Below are 20,458 nucleotides of genomic sequence, written 5' to 3'. Positions count from 1 at the left end.
AGCAACCAACATCACCATCCACACAGTATCACCCCAAAGTAAAGTCCATAAACCAATAGTCCAGTCCGTATCGAGCATCCAGTCCCAAAAGTCCAAAATCTCTCGTTGCACGAGAGAAAGCTATCGTTAGGCATCCACCGGCACGCTGCTCATCTCCCCCAATGGCGCAACGACCTGCATCCTCGCGCTGCGCCTACGATAAAAGACTCTCTTCGCCCACTTCCAGGCCTCAACGCCCGCAAAGAACAGCAGCGCCTCCACAAAGACAATCCCCCACTCCCACGAAATGCCGGTATGCTTAAACACAACATGGTTCAGCACGGGGATGTACAGGATCGGGAAGATGGTAATCCAGCCCGCCATGATCGACCAGAAGAGGAATTTGTTCCTCCACACGTCGTACATCCACTGCGTAAAGTATTTCTTGCTCTCAGGCTGCATCCGGAAGAACGACAGCCGGAGATTCACCATTTCCCAGGCCAGGAAGAGCGCAAACCAGGTTAGACAGACGAAAGTGGTCGCGCGGGCACGGTAGACAAGGTCACACTCAGGCGAGTAGTTGCTATTACACCCGGATCCTAGCTCGCCGTTCCCAAAGGCCCACATGCGCAGAGAGAAGGCCGACAGACACAGCGCTGCAGTCCAGAACCCATACACCATGATATCGACCATGATCTCCCAGGTGAAGATGCCCTGCTTTGTCTGCGGCGGGCGCGCCATGATATCGGGCGCGGCGACCTCCATGCCCAGCCCCATGTCCGGCATGCCCGAGGTGATCATGATGATCCACAGGATTTCCACGGGGGCAAGCGGGAACACGGACTGGCCGTCGCGGTCTTTGAATGCGAGCCCGATGAGCAGCGTGCATGCCTGCGCGATGTTCTCGGCGAGCAAGTGCAGGACGAATTTCTGGATATTGTCGAAGATGCGCCGGCCCTCTTCGACGGCGTTGAGGATCGACGCGAAGTTGTCGTCTGTCAGAATGATGTCCGAGGCGTCTTTCGCGACGTCCGAGCCTGCCTGGCCCATTGCGATGCCGACGTCTGCGTGCTTGAGCGAGGGGGAGTCGTTGACGCCGTCGCCGGTCATGGCTGCGAAACGGCCGCGGCGGTGCAGGGCGTTGATCATGCTGACTTTTGTCTGTGGTGCGCAGCGTGCGATTACCAGGGGGAGGGTTGGTAGGTCATCGATCTCCTCGTCGGAGAGTCTGTCGAACTGCGCGGCCGTCATGACCATGGCGTTGGCGATATCAGCACCGACGGTGGACATGTCGGCCGGGAGAATGCCCACTTGCTGGGCGATTGCTTTTGCAGTTCCTGGGTGGTCGCCGGTCACCATGTGCACTGTGATGCCTGCTTGATAGCAAGCTGCAATTGAGCCTGCAGTCTCCGGGCGTGGCGGGTCATACAGCCCTATAAGCCCTAAGAAGCAGAGGTCCCGTTCGATTTCGTCGCGGTTCAGGTCAGACCCTTCGAGGAGCCGGCTTTGTTCGTTGTAAGGCCGATGCGCCAGTGCCAGTACGCGTAATCCCAATTTCGCCAGCTCCTCCATGTTCTGGAGAATCTGGGTGCGCATGTCGTCGGTCAATGGGGTGGGAGCAGAGCCTTCCTCCCATACAACAGTGGTACAGGCATCGACGATGCGCTCAACGGCGCCTTTGGTAAAGATCATGCTGTGTTCCCCTTCTTGGGTCACTTTGCTGAAGATAACAGACATCCTCTTCACCGTCGAATCGAACGGAAACTCCGCCTTCTGGTGCCAAACAGCATTCGAGCCCTTCGTCCACCGGTCTCGATTCCAGTTGAAGCGAGACGCAAACACCCCAATTGCAATCTCGGTCGGCTCGCCTCTCGCACGCCAGTCTCCTTCTTCAGACTTGAACACATGCGACAGATTCGCCATGGACGCGACGTCGAGGAAGTCTTCCAGCGCCCCGTTTCCTTCAACCAGACCCTCTGCATTCTCTGCCACAGGACCCTCCTTCTCATCATCAAAGTCCACAGGCGAGAGCGCAGTGAAAGTGACATCCCCAGTGGTCGGATTAAACGGCTCGTTCGAGTTCCCCACAGAGTACGTCCCACGCGAAGGGATCCAGGCCTTCTTAACCACCATTTTCCCCTGCGTCAGGGTGCCAGTCTTATCAGAACAGATATTCGTCACTGCACCCAGGGCCTCGAGCGAGTCCAGCTTGCGGACAATAACATTCCGTTCAACCATCCGTTTCGTGCCCACGGCCATGGTAATCGTAAGCACAACAACCAGACACGCAGGGATCATACTCAGCCCAGTGCCCACAGCGTAGAGGATAACCTCATTATGACTCGAAAACAGATTCGCAGCCATAACGATAATCGCGAAAAGCACCGCAACCCCGAACAGCAGAACCGCCAGCTTCGATAACTTCCTCTGCAGCGGCGTGCCTACATTAACACCTAGGAACCGACCCACCGCGTCCGTGCCCGTCAGCGTCCAGGCCTGCAAATACCAGCGCTTCTTGGTCTCGCCTTCAGGTCCCCGCTTGACGGGTCGTCGTTTGCTGTTCGTGGCGCGGAGTGCAGCGGCGATGGAGCCGATTTCGGTGGCCATGCCGGTGTTGACGACGACGCCGCGTGCGCGGCCGCGGGTTACGGTGCTGGAGCTGTAGGCCAGGTTCAGACGGTCTCCGGGGCCGGTGTCTTCCTTGAACGTGGTGTCGCATTCCTTTTGCACGGGCAGGGATTCGCCTGTGAGTAGGGCTTCGTCGGTTTCGAAGTTGACTGCCTCGACCAGTCTATACAGTCAGTATGCCGTGACAACCTTTGACAGTGGAGTTAGGGCTCACCGGATATCAGCAGGAATGGTATCGCCAGTCCTCAACTCGACCATATCACCAGGGACAATATCGGTCGACGGAATCGAAAAGGTCTCGCCGTCCCTGGACACAGTGCCAGTCGGCGAGGAGAGCGAATGCAGCGACTCCATGGTCTTCTCGGCCGCATACTCCTGGAAGAATCCCACGACGATGTTCAGCACAATCACAGCAGCAATGACGCCGCCCTCGATCCAGGACTGGATCCCGAAACTGACCGCCATGGCCAGGATCAGTACCTGTTAACGAATTGGATCAGACTCTGGATACTCTTTTTCTCATGCAGATGACGATATCTATGTAAGGACAAACTGGGAAAGGAAAGGGGAGGAGTAAGTGGGCCGCTTAACTAGCATCATTGCGTTGGCCACCTGGCGCACGAGGATCTTGAGCAGGGACACGCCCTCGCCCTCGTCCAGCTTGTTAGGGCCGTACTGCTGCAGACGACGGGCGGCCTCGTCCTTGGTGAGGCCCTCGTCGGTTCTGGTGCCGAGTTCTTGTAGCACAAGCTCGTAGGGGAGGCTGTAGGCTGGGAGGCTGAGGGGGCCATGTCCGGGGCGAGGCCCTCCAGGGTCGGCGACCTTTTCGCGAGCCATTGATGGAATACTGAGGTTGAAACAACTATAACTATACTAGTAAATTGTTGCAACGGAGAAGTAATTTGAAAAAGATGTTGAGAGAAACAGCTCGCTACGAGGGCACAGCCAGAATTTAAGCCAAGGAGACAGACAGACAGTCCGTGTCCAGCCGAGTTCACACAATAGTTATTGGATTTTCACATCCACCACAATCAGCATCGATAGCAGTAATTGGCAGAGACAGCGCAGCCATCTTGGCGCCCAGATCGTGGTCGCGATACAGAGTTGGGGAGGTGGGCCAGCCAGGCATGAAGATCGGGGCCAGTTCTCGCACTGTTGCATCGGATCCCTGTCGGTGGATTTCATAAGCAGGAAGACTGGCAGAGGCAGAGAAGAGGTGGTTCAATCATTAAATGGTTCTGTGATTGAATGGTTCTGATTGAATGGAATGGAGGGCGTCATGATGCATGCCACCAACCCCGCTGAGACATGGAATCTGACAGGTCTCCTCCACAAGATAAGACCAGGATAAGAGGAGAAGCTCAGAAGACCAGAAGACCAAGGAAAGAAGCCAAGAGAAGACCAAGAAACGTGCGTGTTTCCTCAAACTGGTTGGCTTTGTCTTGCTTGGCAGTTGCTCCATTCTGCTTGGCGATCCAGACTCTCGCCCTGTATCATTATCAATATCAATATCAATATCACTAATATCAACAATATCAACATTCAATATGGAGTATTTCAATCACTTTGCACAGAACCCCCCGTCAACAACCACAGACGCCCCAGTGGTAAAACTATTGCCAGGCGCTGCAAGGAACAGCGCAGCCGCATTCAACTCCGTCGCATCCCCCCATCGTCCCATGGGAATCCTCGACATCAGATACGACGAGACAGCCTCGTCGGCGACATAAACCTCCGTCATTGGCGTTCTCATCCATCTACCAGTCCATCAGTTAGAGCTCCGTCAAGTAACTGGGCATGCTGCTTACCCCGGACAGATCGCATTGACCTGAATCCCCCTGCTCGACCACTCGTTGCTAAATGCTTTGGTCATTTGAACCACCGCCCCCTTTGACGCCGAGTAGATGCTCGTATTCTGGTTTGCCTGGAACGCAGTCACCGAGGCAATGTTGATGATCTTCCCCGGTCGGTCCAGGGACAGCAGCCGTCTGCCAAACTCCTGGCATGAGATGTAGAACGACTTGACGTTGATATCAAGCAGCTACCATTATATTAGCTCCAGTGTCTCCTCCAATACTCAGAGTAACTCAGAGTAACTCAGAGTAATGCAGGTACGTACCAAATCAAGCTCAGCATCAGTCGCATCCTCACACTTATTCCTTCGCGCAATACCAGCACTATTGACGAGGATGTCCGGCACAATCCCAGCATCCCAGATCTGCGCAAAGCAAGCTCGGAGTTTCTCTGCGTTCCCAATATCACAGTAGAATGCCTGCAGTGTGCTCCCAGCATCGCTGATGGCTTTGGCAATATTGGCAGCATTAGGGTCTTCTGGGAGCTCGATGGATACAATAGATGCTCCTGCTTTTGCTAGAGCGAGTGCCATCGATGAGCCCAGGCCTCCAGTGGCTCCGGTCATTATGGCTGTCTTTCCCTTGAGGGAGAACATGTCTTCGAGATAGTTGGTGGCCATGCTGTTGATGACTATAAGGAATGCGGAAGATTGGTACACTTGTTTACGGAGAGGCTGTCCAGAACTACCACTGGTGACAAGTTCAAGAAATTAGGAAGACTGGGAGAAGTATTCCTGATGATTTCGAGTCAACCCCGCATCGGCAATCCGGGTTTGTAGACAGCTGTCGCCAGCTGCTCAGGGAAATCCCGAGGACTCTGCTGGCAGCTGAAGCGGGGAAATTACTAAGGAATAGTAAAGAAGAAGACGGGTCTATTCGAGTGTTCGGCGTTGTATCTTCTGCGACATGGATATCTAGCCTGTATATGGTGTTGAACTTGAAGTATAGATTCTCTAATATTTCCATAGATTAAAAGCCCACTTTCATCTCATTTATATTGAATTAAATACATCAATAAGATGTCATGTTCAAATGGGACAGTATCCCTAGTCCAGACTTCCAGACTGCAGGATCTCCGACCTCCCCCTCTCATCCCCAACTTCATTCTTCCTCTCCTCTTCCTCCCATCATCTACGTATTCACAACATGTCCACCAAACTAACCAACAAAGTCGCCATCGTCACCGGCGGCGCAACCGGATTCGGCGCCGCCATCGTCACCAAATTCACCCAAGAAGGCGCCCTCGTGGTCCTCGTCGACCTCCTCCAAGAGAACGGCCAGAAAGTCGCCGCCGCCCAACGACCAGGCTCAACCGTTTTCATCCAGGGCGATGTCTCCTCAGAGCAAGACTGGGAACGGGTGCTAAGCACCGCATTAGATCATTTCCACCAGATCGATATCGTGGTCAATAATGCGGGGGTTGTTAATAAGGCTATTGTACGCCTCTGTCATCATGTCATTACCTGTAGCATATCGACTGCTACTGTAGTTATCTATTGTCGTGTGTACTAATTGAATTGAACATTTTCAGTCCTCCCTCGAACTCGCAGAAGAGGAATTCGACCGCCTCGTCAGAATCAACCTCAAGAGCCTGTACTTCAGCGCAAAGACCCTCGGCCCAGCCATGCAGCGCCAGGGCAGCGGCGGCTCGTTCGTCAATATCTCCAGCATGAGTGCGCTGCGCCCGAGGCCGAATCTCGTCTGGTATGCTGCTAGCAAGGGCGCTGTTAGTGCGGTATGTCTATGTCTATGTCTATGTCTATGTCCTCTTGTTTACTAGTTTTGTGTTCGCGTAGCTAAGTGGTTTATGTATTCAAGGCTACAAAAGGCCTAGCAGCTGAACTAGCAAAAGACAAGATCCGGTTTAATGCTGTCTGTCCTGTGGCTGGGGAGACTGCGATGTAAGTCTCTCTCCTTATTCTTACCTTACCTTGCCTTCCCGGCCATATTTACTTTGTCGTTCTAAACAAACAATAATGCAACAGGATCCCCCTCGTCCTCGGAAAACCTGATACCCCAGAGAACCGCGCGCAGATATTATCCGGTATTCCGCTTGGACGGTTTGCGACGCCTGACGACGTTGCCAATGCAGTGTGCTTCCTGGCGAGTGATGAGGCGGCTTTTATTACCGGGGTTGAACTGCCTGTTGATGGGGGGAGGGGCTTGAATTAGGGCTAAGTAGTATATTGTTCTGGATGGAGCTATTCCAATCCATCTCTACATATCATCACCAGCAAGCCTGGGAATACCAATCTAAGCACTTGCAGAATACAGAAGCGATATCATCAAATTTAACGTCAGACTACCCGTATATACTTGTTCTAAACGTCCCTAGACCCAATCCAATTATCAGACAGAGAGGCTCCAACGCCAAGAATGCACATCGGTTTTGGTATTCCTACAATCGCCAAAAAGATAAGTCTTGGAAGAGAACCGTAATAAATCCAGATCGTAAAAACAATCATTTCCGACACAAGTGTTCACCGTTGTTGTGCGCTAAGGCCGGCAAAAGCATCCGGGCTATGCCGGCCGTTCTGGAAGCCGTTTATATCTACACTCTGCTGGCTCATGTGCGCTCGCATGAACCCCGCATTGCCGGCTGGGTTGGCCGAGTTCATGGCCATCCCGTATGCAGCCTGTTGGGTTGGCATCTGGCCTGGTTGTTGTGTCCCAGGGGCTTGGAACCCCATAAATGGATTTCGTGACCCAGCCTGCGGGTCCATGGTTGCTTGCGGTTGGGTGTTGGTAGGATTTGATGGTTGGAATTGAGCAGCTTGCTGGTTCTGGGCCTGTCCAAATGGCGAAGGTCCTCCAAATGGTGAAGGCCCTCCAAACGGCGTAGGCCCTCCAAAAGCTGCAGTAGGCTGTGTTGGTGGCTGTTCTGGAATGGAAGGAGGCGGTGCGGAAAAATTGTACAAAGAAAGTATGCTGTTCTTATCAACCCGTCCCGTAGGTTGGGTGGCAAGCGGTTGGGCAGATTGCGGCTGGCCAAACGGGGACTGAGGCGGATAGTTACTCAGCGGGGTGTTGGGAGCAGTCGAAGATTGGAAGGGATTGAATGGGCTCTGCCCAGCCTGTGCCGTCTGTACCCCAAGCTGCGACTGCTGAAGCCCCTGTTGCTGCTGTTGCGGTTGAAACGGGGATGGTTGTCCAAATGGTGACGACGGCATCGGCGACATGGTGTTTGCATGCCGGAGCGGTTGTGGGAAACCAGCTCCAGGAGCCGTCGTGGCCGTCTGCGTCTGGCTCTGGCTCTGGAATGGTGTTTGCTGTGGTTGCGCTGGTCCTTGGCTGAAGAATGGGTTTGTTTGGGCAGAGTAAGGATTCTGAGTAGGCGTGTTGAGACTGGCTTGCGGCTGAGCTCCAGTCTGGAAGAATGGGTTATTCCCGCTGTCAAGCGGTTGTGCGGAGGCAGGATACCCGGCCTGTGGAGCGAATGGCTGTGCCGCAGGCTGAGTGTATCCAGGCTGGGCTAGTGAAGTCTGTGTGTTTGGATATCCGCCGGTGGAGTGTGGGAATAGGGGTTGTGCCACCTGAAGGTTCTGAAACGACTGCTCAAGCGATTGCGTAGGAGCTGCTTGCGGTTGAGGCTGGGCCTGCGGGGTAGGCATGTCGAAAGGGTTATAACTTTGTCCATTTGGCTGCGCCGGCTGGGCGGGCTGTTTGGCATCCAATAGATCGAATGGATTAACTGACGCCCCAACCGAGGGTGTTGTGGCAGCCGGTGTCCTGGTCTGCGGTGTCTGCTTGCCTTCTCCCACCCTCACCAATGTCTCAACAGTCTTGTCGAAGTTCCCGTCCAGTCCTTTGAGGGCCGTTGTGTTCCTGCGCTCGTTGGTGAAACCCATCTCCTTCAACCTTGCGAGTTTGAGCTCAAATGACCCGCGGCGCGCCTCGGTGACGGGCGATTCTGGGACACGGTTGCTGGCAGTCGGCTGGCTAAGATTCGTAGCGGATGAAGCAGATCGAAGACCAAATCCGAACGGCCTGGAAGGTTTCGGGGGCAATGGCGGAGGAGAGCCCTCTGGTGACTCGGCCCTTGTATAGCTAGGATCCTGGCGGCTTGGTGGCTTCGGTCTCCCATCCTCTAATGTCCTCGTTTGGTACTTCTGCCGGATAAACCGTTCCATACATGCGTCGGCTTCGTCGATGTCGGTTGGGACGGGCGGCTGAATGTTCCGAGGGTTGTAAATCTTGTTCACGATGGTATTTCCGTAGGATTTCATATTCTAAAGCGGTTCTCTCGTCAGCCATCGGAGGTCGGCCAGTTTCGTTTGACCTGATAACAACTTACATCGACCTGTTCCGCGGACCAGGTGTCCATACTCAGGGATTTGACCTTGGATATATGCGTTCCCATCTTCCTGTGCAGTGCTGCACACCGCATGCAAAGGAAAACCCCTATCTGCAGTCGCGCGCATTAGTTGCCTGGTTCCGAGAAATCGGGGTCGGAGTCGGTCGGTATACGTACATTCCAGCTCGTCCATCCTGTAAATACAAAATAGGTGGTTAGTGAAAACCAAGGTTATCTGCGATAGAGCCGATCTTACCTGGGTTCATAGCTGAGCAGTCGGCACATCGGTCATTGCCAGGAACCGATCGGATGAGATCTTGCAGGGCACGCTCATTGCGCAGCTGCTGGCGTTTACTGATACCGGCGACCATCTTTGGGTGGCTGTGGCCAGCGACGCTTTCAAGTAAGAATAAGGAGAGGCAGGGCGTGGGCGGTTCGTGAGCAGGCCTAGGCTATCCAGATAGCGGGGCGGAACGGGGAATAGAGTACAATTAATAAACAGATAAGCAGCACATATTTACAAAGAGTGTGCAATCATAAGTCTATGTAACGAAGAAGGCAAGCGACGGGAGAAAGAGAGGGAGGCGAGAGAGTGTGGTGGGCAGTAAAAGGAGAGAGCGCGGCCTGAGGTGACGAAGCTGCGGAGGGTGGGGAAGTCGGCCGCAACGCTGACAGCGCCGACTGGACTTGATGGCGACTTTTATCCATGCTTTCATGCGTTTCATACTTTTCATTGACTGTCCTACGCTACTACGGGGTATCTGGTCTTTCATATTTCTGTCAATCAATTGAATTATCTGCAGCACAGGCCAGGCGTTGCAACTGACATTGTGGGCGGTTTTGACGGCGCAGGGCGCACACCGCAGAGTGGCCGCAGACAGTCTAGCCCCCAATCAGCAGCAGCAGGGCTCTGGTCTCTGGAGTCTGGGACCTGGGTCCATCAGCTGGAACAGCAATTGACAGCAGCCGGCAGAAATTTAAGATGCTTTAACCGTTGTCCGGCTGGGTCAGATCGCTACGGATACTTCGGGCTCGGCTGCCGTTGTTGCCCTTGCGGCCAGGAACCGGAAGTTGACTACAATCGCCGAACCAATTCTAATGATCTCCAGGGCATGGATAATTCCAGCGTATACTTCAAATGGCAGCTACACAAAATGTTGCCAGGTGAGTGGTATGTATGAGCAGCAGGTGACTCCAGCCACCATTGCGCCTGAAGCTTCGAAGAAACCCGGCACGATAGCGAAGCCATAAAATACTGCAGTTCACGTTAATCTTGTTCGCCAATATGACCTACCATCCTATGGACATAACCTAGAAAGATTACAGGATTTGGAGGTTGATTATGCGTACTGAGGTATGAAATGTGTGAAGAAGAAAAGAAAAAGTCGCGTGCAAATTTTGGCGGAATAATTATACGCGTGGTGTGTCACGTGGTAGTGCCTGAGGCTGACTGTATCTGTACTCTGTTCTCTGTACTCTGTATGTAAACGACCCAACCTGTTCTGCAGCTTAATACTCCTCAACGTAGATATATTAGCATGGCACCAAGTAAATTGAGGCCCAGTTCTTGTTTAAGGAGCCGAGATCAATTGTTACGCCACTACGCCCGTACCCCGCCAACCCTGGTGAAATATATATTCAAGTGCAGTGCCTAATTAGGTTCAAACTCGCAATGTCAACTTCAAGACAGTGGTATTCTTAGTACAATATCCGACACATAAGACACCGCCAAGCGGTTTCACAACAATCTCAAATGGTCCAAGGCGTATTGAACGCTCAAATCTTAAGTACTACCTGTCGATGAAGATCACATGACCCCTAAGCGAATGGTGATCACGTGAACCCGCGCTAAAACTGCAGCGGAATTTTCTTCTGCTCCGTTCCCTCCTCCCATTCAACTTCTCCCACAGTCCAGTCTGCGACAACAATCGACTTTTCGCGCCTCGACGCGGGTTGAACTCTAGATGATTGAGATTCAATGCCTGCATCTGCAACAGCGACAGACTGGTACCGGTATCAATATGAGAATGTAGCGTTTGCGTCTCGAACCACACAGTGAGCGTCTAGCCTGACAGTGGCATAGAGGCATACTTTTTTTTAGTTCGTTCAGTGGAAGATCAAAACCAAACAGTTTTTAGCAGGACTGCGTCTACTCCACCCTGGTGTTTGTTATTGTTGAACAGCAGGACTATTTTTACGACGAACATTTCAATTACCATATTTTGTGAAGCCTAGTAAAACAGACATTCTCATACTATCTACGTGTAGTCCTCGCATGTACTCGCCTGTACTCCGTACTCTGGATACACTCAGTCTGTGACAGTTAAGAAGTCGAGACTTGTGAGCTTAGTCTATCAGTTGCCATCTCTGAGTAGTGACTTGTGCCTGATTATGCTGTGCTTGTGCTGCAGCTGAGTCAGCCGTGCGGAAAAGACTCGCATTTCCCGCGGACAAAGGCCCAGTCGAGGCTGTCTTGCTGACCAAACAGCGCGTGGCTGTTGGTAATTTGCACCAAGAGCCCCATATTTCCAGCGATTATGGAGCATGGGCTTGTCAACGCCTCGGCTGCTGATGTATATCGACCAGCAACAGAACACTCCCATTAATCATCGCAATGCATGGACTCTCTGCAAACATGGCGTTCCTGTCGCACCAAAGGAAGCTCTGGTGACCCATGGGTCGGAGCCTGAAGGTATTGCCACGCATTCACTCTGCAACGGAGCCCCCTGCGCATTGGGCGGAGAATGACACAGAAATGCGGAGAGAGAGCGTCCTGTTGGAGCCCTTCGGCCCTTCTTCACGCTCTGCTGACTCAATTGGAAAGATCTGGCTCCAGAGCTCACAAATGTGGCCCCAATGATTGGTTCTGTGTGCGCGTTCGACAGGCTTCGGTGTCTGGGGAACTCTGGAACAGTGTTTACTAGTCATCTTCTGTATCCCTGCCCCCTCATCCTGCTCATTCCGATCCTCTCCTTTCGCTTATAATCGTCATCTCCTTCTTTTCGTCTCCAACTTCTCCGACGTCTTCTGGTTTCCCTTCTTCCTTCCCATCCGCTCCTTTATCCATCACATCATCACCATGGCATCTGCTGCTAGATCCGCATCTCGCGCTTTCTTGCGCTCCTCCTTCAGACCTGCTGTCCGCAGCACTCGCTCCGCTCTCCCCCAGGGCTTCCGCGCTGCTTCTCGCCGTGGTTATTCTTCCGAGGCGGAGCCCCCCAAGTCCTCCAGCAACACCCTCCTGTGGGCTGGTCTCGCCGCTGCAGGTGGTGCTGGTGCGTACTTTTACCTGAAGGGCGCCGACAGTGGCATCAGCTCCAAGAACTTCACCCCTACTCAGGCCGACTACCAGAAGGTGTACGATGCCATTGCTGATCGTATTGCCAACGAGACCGACTATGATGACGGCAGCTACGGACCAGTAAGTCACCATGCAATCCCTATCCACTAGCATAACAGAATCTAACGTCGACCTCGCTGTAACAGGTTCTTGTCCGTCTGGCCTGGCACGCAAGTGGCACCTACGATAAGGAAACCGGCACTGGAGGCAGCAACGGCGCCACCATGCGCTTCGCTCCCGAGTCCGACCACGGTGCCAACGCTGGTCTCAAGCACGCCCGCGACTTCCTTGAGCCCATCAAAGCCAAGTTCCCCTGGATCACTTACTCCGACCTTTGGACCCTAGGTGGTGCTTGTGCTGTCCAGGAACTCGGCGGTCCCGCCATCCCCTGGAGACCTGGTCGTCAGGACAAGGATGTCGCGGCCTGCACACCCGATGGCCGGCTCCCCGATGCCGCCAAGGACCACTCCCACATCCGCGACGTCTTCGGCCGCATGGGCTTCGACGACCGCGAGATGGTTGCGCTGTTGGGCGCCCACGCTCTGGGCCGTGCTCACACGGACCGCTCCGGCTTCGATGGACCTTGGAACTTCAGCCCTACTGTCTTCACCAATGAGTTCTTCCGCATGCTTGTTGACGAGAAGTGGGAGAACCGCAAGTGGAACGGCCCTGGCCAATTCACTGACAAGACGACTAAGACCCTCATGATGCTTCCTACCGATATTGCGCTTGTCAAGGACAAGGGCTTCAAGAAGCACGTTGACCGATATGCCAAGGACAACGATGCTTTCTTCAAGGAGTTCTCTGATGTCTACGTCAAGCTTCTTGAGCTCGGTGTTCCTTTCACCACCAAGGCTGAAGACCGATTTGTCTTCAAGGCCTCTGAGTAAAGGATGAATACCAACTTGTTGCTTAGATATCTGATTACGGTTTCGGTTTTGTTTGAGTTTTGTCCCTGTTCAGCCGTCATGGAGTACTTCTGACATCTGCATACTCCTGCTTTTCTTTTTCTTTTTTTGTTGTGTCAAATTTTCGATATCCGACTCTTATCGTCATCATTGCTTGAATGTTTCAGGCCGTTAACGCGGAATCGTTGGGCCTTTCCACTAGACTGTACTACTATGGCATAGATTTCTTTGCTAGTGGTGCAAGACAATATATCAAGAATTTCTCATCCTTTCTTTCTGTAATGTAGAAATCGCGCTGTATGAGAGAACTAAAAACCTGATTCCAAATTTATCTAGTCTTCATATTAAGTATCGTAGTGAACTGGGTTTTGAGTGATTGAGAAGACATCTTGCGCTGACTGATCGCGTGCGGCGGAGGTTCATCCCATCTGAAGAACTCCGCACACGCAAATATTTCTTGCCCGACAGCACGCAACCTCCAGCTCACACCGAGCTCCCTGGAGTCCCTTTCACCGGTTTAAAACCCCCCGAAACTAACACCAGAAACTCATCCTACATATCAAGAAAGAAACTGGTCCTACGGCGTCCAAGTGGGAAGAGTCCACGACAGGAGGGGCGCAAACAAAAAATGACCCGACAAACTTCCACAGCCCCAGACTTCTACGAGATCCTAAACCTCCCCTTCCCAGGCCCCTCGACAGCCCCATTCTCGAAACAACAGCTTAAAACCGCCTACCACAAAGCTCTCCTGAAATATCACCCGGATAAAGCGCCGAGCGCCAGCGCAATCGCAAAGGAACAAATTACCACCCCTCTCCCCTCCGCCGATAACGAACCCTCGCGGACCGGGAACAAACCTATCACCGTCGACGAGATCACAACCGCATACAAGACACTCTCAGATGCTACGCTACGCGCCGAGTATGACCGTGCTCTCCGGCTAGACCGGAGTCGGCTGGCCGGGCGAGAGAAGAACGGCGGCGCGGTTTTCCATACAGGGTTGGAGGTCGTTGATCTCGAGGATCTTGCGTACGATGAGGACTCTGATCCTGAGGGAGGCGATATCTGGTATCGGGGTTGTAGGTGTGGTGACGAACGGGGTTTTTTGGTGTCGGAAAGGGATCTGGAAAGAGAGGCGGAGCATGGGGAGATTGTTGTTGGATGTCGCGGGTGTAGCCTATGGATGAAGGTACTGTTTGCAGTGCAGGATGATGATGGTGATGATGATGGAAATGATAATGGGGATGGGCAGAAGACGTGAAGGGGAGGGAAGCTTGGATGTCCTTGTTACTACTTCTTCTCCTTCGTCGAGTCCCCAGTCCCGAGTCGCTCGGGGTCCAAATCGCGACCGAGGTGCGATCACCGGTTTGGTCTATGATTGTCGCATTTCAAATAGACTGACCGTCACGTCTATTTCTGAGGACAGATCGACTCGAGGTCCGGTATTGACCATTGTGTCCGCAGAAGAGCAACCGTTGGTACTCGACCCGACATCTGCAACCCGGGTTTCCATAGGATGATGATCTGGAAAAAGAACTCCTCTAATCGAACAGAGTGACGAGAGCTGGACTCTTTCATATATACCTATGCAAGAGATATCGAGCTGGTGAGCTACTACTCGAGTACAGAAGGTCGACCCACTTGCCATGCCGGCACCACGAAGTGATTATGAGCTTCACATGATGAATGATTTACGATTAGACATGTGAATATATTTTATCGACTTGTTCTTCCCAATTTATCCTCTAAGCTAGACAAAGAGTAATGGTGTTAAGGCGGGAGGTGCGATGGTGACATTTTTTTCACCGCGGAGGGGCTGATGACATATATCGATAATCGAGTCCGAAGCTGTCAACACGAACATCACCTCTTCCTCTCCATCCTTCTTCCACCTCATCCAACACCTTACATCAACCGCCACAATGGGGTCTCCTGTTCATATCACCTCTAAAGAGCAATTCAACAATCTTCTGAGCTCCTCCACCTTCGTCGTCGCAGACTGTGAGATCCCTTCCGCTTTGTTGATCCCCCGCCTTTCCCTCCTCACCCCTCTCTGGCCAGCTCTTTCATCGCTTGAGTACGATAACTGACATGTTCCATCTTGATGCCATCTAGTCCACGCCGAGTGGTGCGGACCATGCCACGCTATCGCCCCTGTCTATGACCAGCTTGCTGCGCAGCTTTCGCGTCCCAACCGAGTCACTTTCACCAAGATCGATGTTGACCGACAACAGGATCTCGCCAAGGCATATGGTGTTACAGCGTACGACCCCTCGAGACCGTCTAAAATACGTTTTAATACTGTGATAGTCGGGAACTCCTAGGCTAACTTCCCTCTCTCAGCATGCCCACATTCATGGTCTTCGAACGAGGCCGTGCCACCAACACGATCCGCGGCGCGGACCCTACAAAACTAAACCAAGTTATCCGCAAACTCGCCACCGAAGCAGGCAAGAGTGAGGGCCCTGGAGATGCTGCGGGCGAAGCCTCAGGCGGCACATGGGTCGGAGCCGCCACCCCCAAGGGATACGCCGACATCACGGACGAGTACGATGTAAAGAGCCTCGAACTGCTGAACCTAGACAGCGAGTTTGGTATTCCCAGGACTCTCTTCGAGCCGTCGAAGCCATCTGCGCTTGGAAATGGAAAGGGCAAGGATGGAGCAGACTGGGTCGAGAGTGATACCGACGAACAGCTGATGCTTTACATCCCTTTCCGGTCTACGCTGAAGGTGCACTCGCTGCACATCACCTCCATTCCTCCGAAGGAGGCAGAGGATGATGATGAGCTTCCAATGCGGCCCAGGACGATTCACCTGTACACGAACCGCTCGCATGTGCTTGGGTTTGACGAGGCGGATGACATGCCTCCTGTGCAGACGGTGACAATTGAGGCTGGAGATTGGGATCCCAAGACAGGAACGGCCAAGATTGACCTGCGTTTCGTCAAGTTCCAAAGTGTCTTTTCCCTGAATCTGTTCATTGCCGAGGGCGATGGCGACGGTGAGAAGACACGAGTGGACAGGATCCGCATCTTTGGCGAGGCTGGTGAGAAGCGAGACATGGGCAAGCTGGAGAAAATTGGCGACGAGCAGGGAGAATAGATTTGCAGTTTGCAGAACGGTAGCTGCGATGGCGTTCATGACATCCAATTAGACTACGATTCAATGACATCGACGACAAGACGTAAAGGACAAGACGTAAAATTCTGATATTGACTATCCCACAAGCTACTTCGCTAGAGTCTACACTCATCCACATAAAGACGAGAAAATCGTATGTAAATACGAAGGTATGTCCGATCCCAAACCAAATGGTCTCATCCTCGAGATAATCAGAAAGACCAATAAAGTAAGAACCGGCGTGCAATTCCTTTCTTCTGTGACGCAACGGACACCTGATAGTACATCATGGTAAGATAAAGATGTTCAGGCAACACGGGTGAATAGTTGCGTCGCCGCACGAAGAAAGGAAAGAAGAAAAAAGACAAAAAATGTGCCTGGACGGCGGCTTTTTATTCTGCGTGTTCGGCGCGGAATAACCCATCCCGCTTCATTTTTTCTTTCTCTTTCTCTTTCTCGCTGATCGGAGTCACGTGTAGATAGACATTACATAATCAGAGAAATTTCTTCGGTTCAGATCGCGAATGAGATGTTTTTCTCTTCTTTCCATATTACAATTTTTAAGGCTTATGATGAGATTTTTGGATGTATAACATATGATAGGAAGAGACTGACTCCCACTGGGAGCTTGATCTTAACACCATCCACTGAGGCCTTGATCTTTGCTTTGTTTTGCCAGAACTCCTGCTCTCGCCAGTCGTCACTCAACCGTGGAGGTGAAGATCGAGACACCGGTTTTCTTTTCTTTTCTTTTCTTTTCTTTTTCTATTCCTCGCACTGCTTGCCCTTTCTGTTCTTTCTTTGTTGGTCGTGATCGCCTCGAATTCTGGACGGACTGTCTCCGAGTTTCGATATGATGTCGTGTCGATCTTCCCTCAGGATCAATGATTTGAGATACTTCGACGCTGGCGATACGTCACCAATTAATAGTGATAAGCCCATGAAAGTAATCAGATAGTAGGCCCGGTACCCACGGTTGACGTTTGCTCACTGGTGTACTTCGTAGGATTCGATCACCATCTTGATTGACCATTATCCTGGCGATGTGCTTCCTTTGGCAAGCCATGATCATGTCACTGCGCTTGCCTCTTTGGACGTCTGTCATTACCATCACGTATAAGCCTTGCCGGTCACTTGTCCCGGCCATCCTCGAGCGGGTGGTAGAGAGTGCCCTCGGGCTGAGGCCTGCGTTGCCAAATCCCAGTAGCTATGCTTATCCCGTCTGGATATATCCGACGCGGTGATATCGGGATGCAGCCTTGCACGCTGTCCCTTGGTCTTGTACACCATCACGGAGTAGTGGACTTAGGGTCTGGCTAGGCTCAGATGCGGCTGTTCAAAGGCTCGTCCTACTGATATATCTTAACGCTGGCCGGCATTGCGTCGAAACCCTCCAGTTCCGTAACCTGTGCGGTCCTTGATATCCCGCATCCGTTGCTGTCGTGCCAGCTGGATATAGGGGATATCCTTTGATCGTTGGTCAAGTTCAACGAGTAACTTAGCTTGGGTCTTAGTATTCGTATCGCGGTTTCGACATCCGTAGACAATCATGGTCCACATACCTTTGTGTAAGATTTTTGATTCACTGTATAGGAAGGATCCCCCTGTCCTTCCCATCGGGCGTACCCTCGTGCTCAAACTCCTGCTGGATAACATGCCACTGCTCACCCACCATCCGCGCAATATCCGCTGGGGCGATTGATACCCTCGAGCTACACCCAAATCACCCTTTGTATACTCGAACAAGGGCTCACGTAGCATCTTTGCTCTCTTTCCCACATATCTTGGTACCATCTTGATACGCCCGCTATCTGAACGTGCGCAAATAGCAAATGGGCGTGGGTAAGATGGATATTGGCCTCAACAAACTAAGGCCCTTTTAAATCTCGGGTCCCAGAATCACCCTGCTTCCTTGCCCGCTTGAAGCCCCTTAATCGGAGTATCATTGTATTATATGCATCGATCCGGCCATGTACTCGCCCAACCCAAGCGCCTTCCCGGCAGCCCTCGAACGCGCCCGGATAGTAGAGTTTGTGATTTAGGCTGCTTGGTGAACTTGATGGTGTGGTGTGCTGCGTCACTTGCAGAACCGGGTGTCTTCATAGATATCTTCCTTTGGAGCAGGCGAGGTTGTTCGTTTACTCGAACCGTTCAGGGACCAGTATGCTCGCGAAATGGTTTGGCTCTTGGATTGTACGTAGGCCATTTGATCCAACTCTTCCAAGCATTGGGTTAACCAACCTATCCGGTCTATATATAGGAGGCCGTTAGGGTCTTTGAGGTTTTTGCAAATCAGGCTGCTCCTCTGCAGCTTCTTTTGCGTAATGCACATAGGGAAGAGAGAGCGATGGATCGAGTTGGGAATAACCAGCAGGCGGGCATTATGATATGCATTCTGTATCTTCAATCGGAGTGAGCCTGAGCCTGAATACTGCATGCACTCTCCTGCATTATCAAGACACTGACAACTGCGAAACACGAGAAAAGAACAGAAGAAGCCAGCCATTCAGAAGATTTGCAGCGACATGATTATGTACGAATGGAATTGAACTTCATTGATGGATGGACCTGCTTCGTACGTCGTTAGCTGGGATGTGGACGATGATAGAGTAATATATATATATGTATAAAATAGATAGTCAAACTTCATGAACGGTGAAAGTACAGAGTAGACTTTGATGTATTTCTAATGAAGCTGGATCTTGCTCTTCTCTTTATACTATGTACAGCATAGCATGTTCATTATATCTGGAGGTGAGTATCTCCTCGAGATGGGCCTCGGTGCTACGTACAAATATCACCATGGACGAAGGCACCGCCACCACTCCATTAGGGCTTGAATTCGAGGGAAATAATAATCGTTACCAGTGAGAGTATGTCTTTGGATAAGCTGAATGTTCATTGTTAGCGATACTCTATGCTGCTACGGAGTATAGCCACTTGTCTCAGAGTACTTCACATGACGCAACTGAGCAGCTGGGACCAATGCAAGACACAAGACACACCTCAATATCCAAGAACCAGTAACCGAGAGCCACATAGCCAAAAATCAGGTATTATGCCACTGGACAGCAAAATTGAGTACGTGGTTGGTGCGAAAATGTATGGTTGTTTCCCCCAAAAGTATGTACTTTGCCCTGAAACTCCAAACTTTGGCCATCAAAATTGCCCCGTAGTAATGATTGCAATTCACACATGAAAACCCTGCCTAGGCTTTGCAGACAGCTGGACCCAGTCCGATCATACCCGGAACTCTGGACATTCAAAGATGAAAATTACGAACCATAGTTCATGCCAAGGGCGTGCTTTCGACGCCATCGTGTCTCAGGAAGCGCTGCAGCGCTTGATAGGCGAGGATTGAAACCATGGATTCGGAAATAACTCCCCAGTGTTGCAATTTTGCATGCGAATGGCTCATCCAGTCCCATGGTCAATTTGATTTCGCTCAGCTTGCCACTCAGCTGTACCTGTGCCTGTGCCTTTGGCTGACTCGCGGACGGCTACCAATGGGATAATTAGTCTGACTCGAGACAAAGGATTCAGCTGTCGCCTGTCGACTGAATTGTTGGAACCAGATCCTCGTTCTTCATTTCGTGAGTGGGCTAGTGCCAGATCGTGCCTAGTGCACACGGCTTGATTTTCATATCACAGAGGCAGATTGAAGATCCGACACCTGGACGGTGGAAGATGGCCCGGCCTCGTCGATCGTGGTCCCAACTCCCAGTCCTAAGGGACCTGAATTCTCGGACGTGCACGCCTGCACAGTGCAGCATGCAGAGGACGTGCATCCATCACGTTTTCCGACCGACCCACGAGTGACGAGAGTGCTAATTGGACGTTTGGGTCGAGCTGGGACGGCAGGTTCAGCCCTTGGACTGCGCTCCGTGATACAGGACGCCTGCACTCACGATTGGACAGAAGACTTCAAAAGAGTCTTGTTAATTGCGATCTCAAGTGGAGAATCGGCGGGACTGAATCACTGGAACCGTGTTCCTTCGTAGATAGAGTTTCAAGGTCACCGCGCGGCCGTGGGCTCCAGAGTCCAGAGTCCAGAGGTTTCAATTTGACACAATAATGAATTCTCCTCGTCCAGAGTTCCTTGGCTGCAGTTGGAGTGCGTTGGTTTGGTGGAAGAAAAAAGCAACGTATTGTCAGCGCACAGCGGATTGGCTCTGCTCGCTATCGACGGCGAGTTCGGAAGACATCCTGAACTGCGGATCGTCGGTCAAATAAAGAACCAAGCTGTCAGGCCGGATTTTTTTGTGTGAAGTTTGGTGGCTGTTTCGCTCTTCGATCGGTGGCGGTGGCCCTGCTGCCACTGGGCACTGGGTTGGC

At 52.0% G+C, this 20,458-nt stretch overlaps 7 protein-coding genes across 7 annotated transcripts; 3 read left to right on the top strand and 4 right to left on the bottom strand.

Moving 5' to 3' along the window:
• Nucleotides 1–126: 126 nt before the first annotated feature.
• APUU_21503S (cation-translocating P-type ATPase) lies at nt 127–3,444 on the bottom strand (the record flags this gene model as incomplete). Its single annotated transcript, XM_041700261.1, has 3 exons — nt 127–2,770; nt 2,822–3,087; nt 3,199–3,444. The coding sequence occupies 3 exons, from the start codon at nt 3,442–3,444 to the stop codon at nt 127–129; spliced, it is 3,156 nt and encodes a 1,051-aa protein (XP_041553265.1).
• Nucleotides 3,445–4,168: 724 nt separating this feature from the next.
• Nucleotides 4,169–5,080, bottom strand: APUU_21502S (SDR family NAD(P)-dependent oxidoreductase; the record flags this gene model as incomplete). The annotated part of the gene is made up of 3 exons (XM_041700260.1): nt 4,169–4,364; nt 4,416–4,648; nt 4,727–5,080. The coding sequence occupies 3 exons, from the start codon at nt 5,078–5,080 to the stop codon at nt 4,169–4,171; spliced, it is 783 nt and encodes a 260-aa protein (XP_041553264.1).
• Nucleotides 5,081–5,606: 526 nt separating this feature from the next.
• On the top strand, nt 5,607–6,632 carry APUU_21501A (uncharacterized protein; the record flags this gene model as incomplete). The annotated part of the gene is made up of 4 exons (XM_041700259.1): nt 5,607–5,897; nt 5,992–6,195; nt 6,279–6,361; nt 6,446–6,632. The coding sequence occupies 4 exons, from the start codon at nt 5,607–5,609 to the stop codon at nt 6,630–6,632; spliced, it is 765 nt and encodes a 254-aa protein (XP_041553263.1).
• A 308-nt stretch (nt 6,633–6,940) lies between these two features.
• APUU_21500S (putative GTPase activating protein for Arf) lies at nt 6,941–9,125 on the bottom strand (the record flags this gene model as incomplete). Its single annotated transcript, XM_041700258.1, has 4 exons — nt 6,941–8,689; nt 8,755–8,865; nt 8,932–8,948; nt 9,011–9,125. The coding sequence occupies 4 exons, from the start codon at nt 9,123–9,125 to the stop codon at nt 6,941–6,943; spliced, it is 1,992 nt and encodes a 663-aa protein (XP_041553262.1).
• Nucleotides 9,126–11,833: 2,708 nt separating this feature from the next.
• On the top strand, nt 11,834–12,984 carry CCP1 (peroxidase; the record flags this gene model as incomplete). Its single annotated transcript, XM_041700257.1, has 2 exons — nt 11,834–12,175; nt 12,241–12,984. The coding sequence occupies 2 exons, from the start codon at nt 11,834–11,836 to the stop codon at nt 12,982–12,984; spliced, it is 1,086 nt and encodes a 361-aa protein (XP_041553261.1).
• Nucleotides 12,985–13,630: 646 nt separating this feature from the next.
• On the top strand, nt 13,631–14,263 carry APUU_21498A (diphthamide biosynthesis protein 4; the record flags this gene model as incomplete). Its single annotated transcript, XM_041700256.1, has 1 exon — nt 13,631–14,263. One exon carries the CDS (start codon nt 13,631–13,633, stop codon nt 14,261–14,263), a length of 633 nt encoding a protein of 210 aa, XP_041553260.1.
• Nucleotides 14,264–17,485: 3,222 nt separating this feature from the next.
• APUU_21497S (uncharacterized protein) lies at nt 17,486–17,674 on the bottom strand (the record flags this gene model as incomplete). The annotated part of the gene is made up of 1 exon (XM_041700255.1): nt 17,486–17,674. One exon carries the CDS (start codon nt 17,672–17,674, stop codon nt 17,486–17,488), a length of 189 nt encoding a protein of 62 aa, XP_041553259.1.
• Nucleotides 17,675–20,458: the final 2,784 nt, after the last annotated feature.

This window comes from Aspergillus puulaauensis, chromosome 2, assembly GCF_016861865.1.
Source record: "Aspergillus puulaauensis MK2 DNA, chromosome 2, nearly complete sequence".
NCBI classification, from domain to species: Eukaryota; Fungi; Ascomycota; class Eurotiomycetes; order Eurotiales; family Aspergillaceae; genus Aspergillus; species Aspergillus puulaauensis.
The sequence above is the reverse complement of the archived record's forward strand: the minus strand, read 5'-3'. Positions and strand labels throughout refer to the sequence as shown.